At 34.6% G+C, this 11,584-nt stretch overlaps 1 protein-coding gene across 1 annotated transcript in view; it reads right to left on the bottom strand.

The window, feature by feature from the left end:
- The window catches only part of FMR1 (FMRP translational regulator 1), a 58,913-nt gene that overhangs the window by 22,765 nt on the left and 24,564 nt on the right, over nt 1–11,584 (bottom strand). The window contains exons 3-9 of the mRNA XM_044682501.1: nt 10,827–10,920; nt 7,377–7,448; nt 6,933–7,081; nt 3,742–3,835; nt 3,540–3,656; nt 1,541–1,711; nt 1,366–1,444 (exon numbers count right to left, since the gene is read on the bottom strand). Of these exons, the coding sequence (XP_044538436.1) occupies nt 1,366–1,444; nt 1,541–1,711; nt 3,540–3,656; nt 3,742–3,835; nt 6,933–7,081; nt 7,377–7,448; nt 10,827–10,920 (776 nt within the window). The remainder of the gene's footprint in view (nt 1–1,365; nt 1,445–1,540; nt 1,712–3,539; nt 3,657–3,741; nt 3,836–6,932; nt 7,082–7,376; nt 7,449–10,826; nt 10,921–11,584) is intronic.

Here is an 11,584-nt window from a genome sequence, read left to right as displayed (position 1 = left end):
CACACACACACACACACACACACACACACACACACACACACACACACACAGACTGTCTGTCAATTGTAATATAAAGAATACTTTAGGATGATTGCTAACATACACCGAGCAGACCAAACCTTTCCACAAAAAAACTATTGTACTTGAAAGATAAAAGCTATCAAGTTGATTTTACTCAGCAGGTGTCTCCAGATAAACTATTCAACTCAGCCCCTCTATTCTTCTTATAAGAATATAGGGAAAATGTCTACTTAATGAAGATCATGGGTTCCAGTTTTAGGTATGAAATTACTTCTATATCCTAGCTATATAGCCAACAATGACACTTCTTGGATGATAGGAATACAAGTCTTTTGAATATGAATCATGTATAAAGGAAGCATATATATCTCATCTATTGACCAATTTTTTTAAAAGATGCTACCTTTTTGGCCCAATAAGTTCTATAATACAATGTTTTCAGACTTATTTCTTTCTTCTTTTTTTTTTAAAGTAAAGATGATCCTAACTGTTGGTGTTCAGACAGGTGGGAACTACACAAGAATAGGACCCTAAGTCAACTCAGGATGAAGAAAAGCTTTGAATTGAAAGAGGTTCCTTTGTGGAACTAGTCAAAGTCCTGGGAATGATTGTTTTACTTTATTACCAGTTTAGTTCTAGTATTGAATCCTAGCCCTTTTAAAGCTCCAGAGCTAAAAGACACTTTTTTAAAATCCCTGTGAAAGATAAACTCAAACTCCATGATACCAACACATTTTAAAAATCATTTCTTATAAAACTCTGTAATCTGCCAAGGAAATGTCAATTAGCATTAAGAAGGGAGTTTGCTCATTCAGGAGTCCCCTTCTGTCAATGAGATCATAGGCCCAGCCCTCTCAGAGCCCTCTCTGTACAACCAAGCACTGGCATGATTAATTTACATAAATTTATGAGCAATAGCTTAGACCAATGATGGCAAACCTTCTAGAGACCAAGTGCCCAAACTGCAACCCTCATGCCACATGTAAGCCACCCCCTAATCCAAGATAGGGAAGAGAAGAAGTGCTCCCATTGGGCTGCTGGACAGAGGGGCAGGTGGAAAGGGGGAAGGGAACAGCCCCCATAGGTTCGCCAACACAGCCGTAGACAGTTTCTATGCTGTATTAGTAGTTTGGGATTTTAAAACTAATTCTGATATCCTTTTAAGCTCATTAAAACATTACTTTATCCGTATGTTCCAATATATTCTAATGGACCCTTGATATCCATTCCATTGTGAACATAGAGATTCCAACCCATCCATACCCACCAAAGGTTTATTTGTGTACATTTTGCATGGTACTTACTGGTATAATACTTAGCAATGGTCATAGTACCAGGACATACCTACTAGGTTCCTTGGAACTTGGATTACATCTTCTGCAAACTCAAGATAACCTCTGGCTTTTTTCACTGCATCTTGATCCTAAGATATGGAAGGAGACATAACATTTCAGGACATCAAGTAGATGAAATGCAGATTTTTATTTTAAAAACAAAAAGTAGACTATTGTTTATTTACCTCTCCATAAATATGAAATGTGCAAGTATCTTCATCTAAATCAATAGCAGTGACTCCAGGTACTTTTCTAGCCTGCTGAATATTAGCACCATGAGTGCCGATTGCCAGACCCATCAAATCCTCACGGACGATAAATTGTTCATGAAATCTTGAGGCAAGCTGTCTTGAACTCTGAAAACAAAAGCAGGGACAGTTTATCTACTTTTGAAATATTAAAATCTTGTACTTACACCAGCCCTAATTTAAACAATTAAGCAAAATCTATAGCACCATTTTGCTTGAAAAGGAATCCAAATTGTGATTAAGAATTCTGATGGAAATATACAATATTACTCATAGGACTAATATACATTTAGGTAACCAAATGATCTTTTTCCATTAGATGCATTATTAAAAGCATGGAAAGGAAGTTAACAAATTTGAAAGTAGTCATTTTTTAACTTTATCTGGCAATTTTGCCATTAAAAATAAAATTAAGGTTAAAGTCTTTTAAAAATCAGTAAGAGAAATAAATCAAGTTGGGAAGCCAAGTTACAGGAAATAATGGGCCTCTTTAACCACAATTATAAAAATTATCACAATTCTAGAATATTATTAAATGAAAATTAAGCATATGTTGTATATATTTTTTAATGGGAACTATCTGAAAGCTTAAGAAAAGGGAAACAGACTCATGTGCACTTTCAACTGCTGGACACAAAAGATAACAAGCAGCAAATGAAATAATCACTTGAGCACAAAATTAACAGTATCCATTTTTCATTATACCAGAAGATATTTAATCACTACAGGTATCAAAGAAGCTCAAATTACATAAAAATATCTTAACATCCCACAACTTCTTGAGTGGGAAGAGCCTCAAAAAAAGAAACAAGTAAAAATGAATAAGAAACTTGCTGAAGGTGAGTAATGGAGCCCAGACAATACCCCAGGGTTCTTACTCCCAAGTTCAGTGTTCTTTCTGCCAATAAAGGGTAGAATTGGAAACATGTCATTTCAGAAGATGTTTACATTTTTATTCTCACAGAAACATGGTATAGTTTTCCTCCATTACTCAAACTACAACTACTCTGACCTAAATGTTATTTGATAACATTTTTAAAAGGCATAAATTAGTCAAACGAGGAAATCAGGTTGAAAGAAGAACAAAACAAACTAGCAAAATAGCTTCCACTGGGTTAAAAAATAAGTAACAAAACTATATGCACATGTTGATAAAGAAAGACAACTATTCTTCTGATTATTTTTCTGCAATTCTCAATCAGGACATAGAATGTAAAGAAAAGAGTCTAGCAAGAAACTAGGCCTCTCATTCAAAGTGATCTCACCTCAATTTCTCACCTGTCTTTTTCATTGGTTTTTCATTTGCATGAGGTTTCCCCCAACCACCATCAAATGAGATGATCAATAATCAGAAATCCAAAAATTCAATAATGATTGCTTTCACCTGACACAAAGCCTACACAAACTTACTCAGAATCTATAAAAATGTAGGCGGTAGCACTATCACTGAAAATGCAGTAATATATATCAATACAAATTACTGAAGGAATCATTAAGTACAATCTTCTTTTAACAAATGAAAAAGTAAATTAGGAAAATATTCTATGGCCAATGTTAGAAAATGATAACTGAGTAAAATGAAGGTTTAAACAGAAATAAAGCACAAGTAATTAAAGAAATATGCCTTGATATACAGTTCATTCAATTAGTATAAAAAGCCTAACCTGACAGCTCAAAAGACATGCAAACACAAACCTACTTATCTTTTTAACTCTGGTTTAATTTTGCTAGGCAAAAAAACTTGATAGAAATAAATCAAAGTACTTATATTAAAGACCAATATCTAACTATATATATATGTGTGTGTGTGTGTGTGTATATATATATATGTGTGTGTGTATATGTGTGTGTGTGTGTGTGTGTGTGTGTATATATATATATATCTCTTCAGCATTTAAAACTAATCGTTCAAGTGACAGAAGAAAAAACAACTTACCTCCAGTTGTTTACTAGCTTCTTCGTTTCTCAGTATCAGAGACAACTTGGTTCGAAGACTTCGAAAGTGCATATCAATCAGCATATTTGCTCTCTTTGTTGTTACATCACTGATGGACTAAGATTAAAATCCATAAAGTTATTATTAAAATAAATGCACTGAATAAAATAAACTAAAAATGGGAAAAGGTAAGCCCACCTACCAAGATGATAAGCTGATAATTTTCAGAATCGTATGATACAGAAAAAGCTCCAACTGCTTTTTTGAAGTCCTTATGGGATGATTCTTTGGCACACCTAATAATGTATAAATAAATAATAGTAAAATGGATGGTAATAAAATAATAACATGGCAATAAATGTAATCATATGGTGACATAATAATAATAATAATAATATAGTAATAAAATAGGTGGTAATAATGATAGATAAGATGCTCATTTGTAATAATATGGTAATAAAATAACAACAAAATAGGTGGTAAGACCATAAAAATACCACCTATTATGTAATGTCAAGATGATTTCTAGAGCTAGCAACCATTGGTATACACTCAACATATTCATGTATGGTTTCTAATACTTGTTTTGAACTAAATATCAAAACTGAAAATCTACAGCTACATTTCTATTTAAAACTCAGTGCACTTGTTAATCACAAAAGACCAGACCTTCACTGGCCAACTAGACACCAATCCATATTTGAATAATGATCCCCTCCATAATACCACCAAGCCTACTCATCTAGCTTTCACTTACAAACCTCTGAAAGTGCTTTTCCCTCTAAGTTTCCCTTAGATCTATTCTGTAAAACTTTTCTATATACCGATTTTTATATACATTATCTCCTCCATTATAATGGAAGCTCTTTCAGGGAAGGGGCTACTTCTGCATTTTTTTGTTTCCTCAGTGAATGTTTAAAAATGCCTAATGATCTATACCTCCCATTTTGACCTTTCACTTCTTTTTTTTTTAAAACCCTTAACTTCTGTGTATTGGTTCCTTGGTGGAAGAGTGGTAAGGGTGGGCAATGGGGGAGTTCAAGTGACTTGCCCACAGGGTCACATAGCTGGGAAGAGTCTGAGGCTGGATTTGAACCTAGGACCTCCCATCTCTAGGCCTGACTCTCAATCCACTGAGCTACCCAGCCACCCCCTGACCTTTCACTTCTAAAAGATCTCACTGTCAAAAAATCCTACCTTACATTCAACCAAAAATCTCCTCCTGCACCTCCCACCCACTGCTCCTAGTTATGAGGCCAACCACAAGTCAATCTCTGGATTTGACAGCCCTTCAAACACTTGAAAATGAATAATAAGGCCATGATCATTTCTTCTCTTATCCAGGCCAAACATTCCCAGTTCGTTCAGCTAAAATTTTCTTTTGGTATAACCTTGAGGCCCTTCACAACCTAGATGTCCTTCTCTAAACACTCCAGCTTAATAATGTCCTTCTGAAAACATTACCACATGGAGCCTTCACATACTGCCTAAGCAAGGAAAAGTATAGTGAGAATAATGTTTAATTCTCAGAAGATGTTTTCATTTTCCAATATAGTTGCCATGAGATGAGAGGAGGGGGAAAAACAACTATACCTAATAAGAATTGCCTAGTTAGTCTCAGAAACAATACAGCCACATTAATCATACAGCTCTATGGCCAGAATAACTGGTTTTGTTATAATGCTGGTTTTCCCTGCTAACAGTCATTTTTTGGATTAAGGAAACCAAAATCAGTAGCCTATTCAGGATGAAGTAGGAAAGGAAAAAAAATTACTCCTTATTTCATATTATATAGGCCAAAAAAAAAAACCCTTGGTTCTTTAAAATTTCCCATCAGTCAACTTTTTTGGATAAAATTCTGATCTCAGTGAGATTCCCTTAGGTGAAATTCTGAAAGATAACATTTAGATGCTCATCTCTCATTTTAAATAAGTTCAGAAATTCATAATTTGAAGGTATTTGCTTCATCTTAAGGTAGTTCTATGCCAACGAACAAGCCATATCCATCTGTGAAAGCTTGTAAGATAAGGCAATAGATACTGAACCACAGAATGTGCAAATTATCTTGCCTTAAGCTACTCTATAGGTTAAAAAAACACTAGCATTCTGGAGCACCTTATTTTTTCTTCCTCATTTATGTTACTTGATACCAGGAAACATAATTCTTTGACTGTCTTCCTTGAAAATTTTGGTCTTTTGAAAGAAATTGGAAATTCACAATCTGACTTATTTCTTGGGTGAGTTTGTTTGGTCAGGGGTGGGGGTGGAGGTGATATAGGAATAAATGCACAAAAAATTGTTTCTATGCACAATGGCTATTTACAGGTCCTCATACAGTGATCTGCACACAGTAGGTACCCAAATAGAGTTGCTCGACAAATCTTAGTTCAGAAATTACACATGAAATCTCCTTCAGCAATCTGTTTTCAGTTTTCCATTTCTCACCATTGACTGAGATATTCTCTAGCCAATATAGTGATTCAGCCTTATCTAATGACTGTCTCTCTATCTTATAATGCCACTTCTGAGTAATAATTCTGAAATGTGATAACTTTTAAAAGATACAAAATTTAGTCCATTAGAGAAAATGAATGCATTTTCATTCTCTATTACTAAACCATATATCCTGTGATTAAGTTTTTAAAAATAAATTCCACTTTAATTCCTAGTTTCATGCTGACAAATTACTTTCCTATCGAATCTATTAAAATCTTTCAAGATTTATCTAATCACAAGGACATCAAAAACTTCTGTATAAAATAATCAGTTTCCTTACGATTAAAAGGTTGACTTTTATGAGGAACAGAGAAGTAATAACTGAAAATGACCTTTGAGATATCAGTCCTATCCTCCCATGACTGGCGAGGAAAATGACTTAAAGAAGCTAAGCCACTTTAAATGTTATTCCTTCTATTAAGTTTCTTTAATTTTATAGTGCTCAAGATTCATTTTAATACAGCTAATAGTTTACTCAAACAACAGGATTATAAGGTTATATTCCAAATTTCAAATTCAGTAACTTCAGATATTGATGTGACAGAAATAAATATCATATAGAATAACATCTCCTTCCAGACATCATCATCATCATCATCATCATCATCATCAAATCTGATGGTAAATCATTCAATTCGATTCAATTACCTAATTTTTGGACACTATTATTCCTAACTGCTACCAAACCAAATCATCAACTGTACTGGTGACCTTTTTTTACAAAGAAGCAGAAAATACCTGCCAAATTACATCAAATTTAGAAGCTGCTTCAAGTGAGTTCATTCGTTTTTACTTATTATTTGAACCAAATTTTTTTGTATTTGTGTATAAAATATATATAGTATTTATACATAATGTATGTAGGGCATTTTCTGGACTTGATAACTTCACACTTACATTTGCCGTAAATCTTCTGGCACTTCCAGTTTGATCTTATGGAAAGTGTCTTTTGTTGCAGGTTTGTTGGGATTCACAGATCTTAAACGCTCAATTGTAACAATTTCATTGTAAGTGGCATCACAGGCTGCATATTCTATTACATAAAACTGATAAAAAAAAAGTAACAACAATCATCCCTAGTCATCATTTTAAAAATAGGAGATATTTGTTACACCTATTCAAATCAAGATGAAAACACTGTCAAGAAATTCTTGGGAGTGGAAAAAAAAATGATAGTGAGTTTTAAAATTTTAAAAACCCAAATACTTAAAACACTAAAAGCACCTAAATCAGAAATAATTTGCAGTTAGCTCCATGAAAATTAAGAAACAGACATATACTACAGCTGACACCAAAGAACAATGGAAGAATGTATTTTGCCAGTCCAAGGGGTCTCCCTACCTCGCCTTTGATCATGCGCACTTTAGCCAACCACCAGCAACACGGCTCTTTTTCATTGGCCCTGGAGTAAACCTATGTGTAAAGATGAACAGAAGACATTCCAATTAATATCACTTTAAAATCTGGATAAAAACTTCAAAATCAGAGAAAATATGAGTGCACACATGATGTTCCAATTTATTAGATTATTAGCCAACACTGTTAAAATCTTAAATAAACATTTGATTAAATGTAAGATCCTTAGAGGAAGGGATGGCCTCCCCTAATTCCTCTGAATCCTTCTAAAGTGATTATCTACTCCGAACTTCCTAGGCACTCACTAAATATTGGCTAGTCATGTAAAATCTTTATGTAATTGAGAATGTTTTTCTTGATATGCTAATACAAAGTATTTAAAAAATATAAACAATAATCCACAATTACTCATCTGCATAGATTTGAAATTCAAGAATTAGCATACACCTACATTTAGGCTAATGGCCAATAGCACAGATATCCCATTAGCATGCCCTGTCCCTGGCTGCAAATTAAACATCGTTTGGATGCTGCCATGGTTCTTGTAGACTAGCAGAAAACTGTCAAATATTTTGTTTTCTGAACCAGCCACTCAGCAAGTCAACATGCTACAAATTGAGGCCAATGGTTGATGGAGAATAAAGCCTACTGTCTTTGGAAAGACAAAAAAAGATTTCACATATATTCTGAATGCCAGACAAAACATCTTACAAATATAGTTGATCAAAATGGGAATTAGGCTACGATGTGTCTCAGCTACAGATTTACTAGCACTAGGGAAAGAAAGTCTATCACTGTTTGTTAGAAATCAAATTTATGGTCTACTGAGGTTAAGTGGGCAGAAGCATTTTCCTATTGGGAAGAAAGCAGAGTGTCACCTACACTAAAAAGTAGAATTGCCAAATTCCAGAGGGGTCAGCTACCCACTTCCAACTCCCCTACTCATCAAAATGCAGAAACCAAGATGAAGTGACTTGCCCATGGTCACACAGTGAATGAATGACAAAAAAAGACTGTAACCCAAGTCTCTGGACTCCCAGTTCAGTTCTTTCTTCATCACAACATGACACCGTAAGAGTTGCTGGAGTATAACTAAGGCAGTGGTGATATCTAAATCATGATAAACTTTTAAATTCTCTGAGAGTAACACAGGAAATAGGAATTTTTTCAAGAGTTGAATGAAACCACATTTCCCAACAGAAAATACAAAGATGCCTCAGTTAAAGGTTTTAAATACAAAACCAGTATTAAAATCTTTTCATCATCCTCTATGAATGTATATTAGGTCACATATAATTAAAAAGATCTCACACACTTATAGTCCCTGGCACTCACCCTTCTATCCATTCTACTTCTCCATCCCAAAAGAAAAAGTTTTAAGAGATGGTAGAATAGGTAGAACCACACCAGTAATATCGTCTACCTCTTCAAGCAGAGGTCAAAAGGATACACTTACTGAAAAAGAGAAAAAATACCTAACTCCAATGTATCTAAAATGTGCAGATGCCTTCAAACTATACTCACTCATTCAACATTTACTGATGAGTAGTTACTATAGTTTAGGTTAGGACCATGTGTTGGGCACTAATGAAGGAGCACAAAATGAATAAGAAAACATCCTTTCCTCCCAAAGGGTTTCAAGAATCTCAGAACATCAGTTAGAAGACATTTTATCTAGATGAGCCCACATCTGAAAAATTATGTCCTCTCCAACATATGCTTGCCGTGTGGTCATCCAGTCCATGCTTGAATACCTCTATTAAAGAACCCATCCACAACTTCCCATGGTAGTCATTTCACTTTCACACAGCCCTAAATATTAAAGATTATTTTTCCTGACATCAAGCTTAAATTCACATCTTTATAACTTACACCAACTGAAGCCAAAAAAGCACAAATGTAAACCCCTTCCTAAATGGTATCCCTCAAAATCCTTGGAGGACAGCTATCACATCCTCACATGGCATCATCTTGAAACCCTTTACCAACTTGGTAGCCGTTATCTAGAGGCTCTCCAAGTTAATGCTGTCCATCTTAAATGTGGCATTCATAAGTCAATTACTACACATCAATTAATACATTCTCGAAACATAAGATAGTTGTCTCATGGCATTTCGTTTGGATTTTTCTCTTGGCCCTGAAAAATTTGCTTTGAATTATGCTACCCTTCAGATATGATTTGATCAGAGCAGGCTATAACAGGACAATCACCCCCAATGTTCTATATATTTTGCTTCTCTTAAAGTGGGCCAAAATAACACTATATTTCTTAACTGTCTTATCTCAGTGAAGTCTCAGCCAGTCTAGTTTAGAGGGTGAGGAAAATGACAAATATCCTTGTAGCTATAACATAAGCTACACTCTAAAGGCCAAGAGGAAAGTACCAAATATGATGGGGATTTTCAAGAGATCAACCAAAACAAGCAATAAGTAATTATTAGGTATCTGCTCTGTATCAGGTATTTTGAATACAATTATAATCACAAGTATGACTGCTTTAGTGACTTATTATATATGATTAAGGATTCTTTCTTTCTGAGAGTTCAATGTACAGAGAAACTAATATTTCAGAGCACAGTGTTGTGCCTTGGGGAAAAAAGGACTCTCTCAAAACTGTATAGATCACATCCTGGTAAACTGAAAAATTCAAATGCATCAAAGGAGCTTACTATTTAAAGGAATCCTACAGTAATTTATGTTTAGTCCAGAATCTGTGTAAAATGAATGACAATTTATTAAGGTAACACTTTCAAGAAATGATATTCACACGCCACATTTGCTTAAAATTATAATAAAAAGGTAAAATAAGCTATCATTTTAACAAAATAATTATTTTCCATACACATAAAAAACCACAAGGGACCAAGGGTGTCTGGGCAGCTTCCAAAGCCTAGTGATATTTTGTAGCTTCAGAACTAGTTCATCATAGGTCTTCATCCGCACATACTGCTAGAGGTTGAGGAAAGGAGAAATAGAGGTGCTATGGCAGAGCCAAGGAGTCAAAAAAGTAAGTAATAGAAGACTGGGTACTCCATACACTGCACACACACAATATTTTAGAAATTGGTACTTTTTTAAAAAAACCTTACCATCTGTCTTAGAATCAATATTAGGTTTTGTCCCAAGGCAGAAGAGAGGTAAAAAGCTAGACAACTGGAGTTAGGTGACTTGCCCAGAGTCTCACACACACACAGGAAGAGTCTGAAGCCATATTTGAACCCAGGACGTCTGGTCTCAAGGCTCTCTACCTACCTAGCTGTCCTCATTAGTACTTTTCTTGAAAATGTCAACATGAACTGGGTAAAAATACATAACCATCAAAGTTAAAGTCCTTCATACTGTTTAAAGAGAATTTAAAGATATAAACATTCAATAAGCTACAGAACTCAAATACCTTCCATTCCTCTTATGTTTAAGTGAAAGCAGGGAACTTACCTCAACCTCATCACTTTCATTGATATCTTTATTATAACCTGTAGGAGGTGGGAATCTCACATCATGGAATGGAATCTGTCTCTCTGGCTGCCAACTGCAAGAAAGAAAAAAAAATCCATTCATTCAAATGTTTTTCTTGTTTAAATCAAATACTGATCATTTTCCAATGTGCATGTAATTTTCTACTAAAAATAAGCAATATCTGGTTAAATGTAACCTCTCAATCTTTTTCTAGTATCAAAGAAAATAGGTGTTTTTAAAATTGTAAATTTTAGGCTAGAAGGGCAGTAAAAAGACACTCCAATGAAGAAGACATGCAGCACAATAGCCTTTTAGTTCCAACTATAGTATTTTCCTAACCACAACAAAGCAGCATGGCAATTTTTTAAAATAATTTTTTAAGTGATTTCATCTCCTCAAAGTTCTAAACTAAGGACAAAGCATGAATTTCCTCCAAAACTTCAATTAAAGAAGTTAGTAAATATGAGTACAAATGTTAGTAAGAGCAAACACACTTTTGACCTTCAAAAGAATCTTAACCACATTCCAACAAGGTCAGAAATAAGTGCTAAATGCCCTAACCAAGCAAATGGGGCAACTGGCACAGTAGCATCTTAAAACTCACTTTTCCCCCTTAATTTTTAGGTCCCACGAGGTCAAGCCTTGCCATGGATTCCTAGCTGCTGTTCAGTACAACGTTCTAGCATGCACTGTGCTGGTGAAGTTGTATCAGTCACAGAAATCCGATGAAGAGAGCC

Source organism: Gracilinanus agilis, chromosome X (assembly GCF_016433145.1).
Source record: "Gracilinanus agilis isolate LMUSP501 chromosome X, AgileGrace, whole genome shotgun sequence".
In the NCBI taxonomy this organism is placed as follows: Eukaryota; Metazoa; Chordata; class Mammalia; order Didelphimorphia; family Didelphidae; genus Gracilinanus; species Gracilinanus agilis.
Note: the sequence above shows the minus strand (reverse complement) of the source record. Positions and strands in the feature narration are given on the sequence as shown.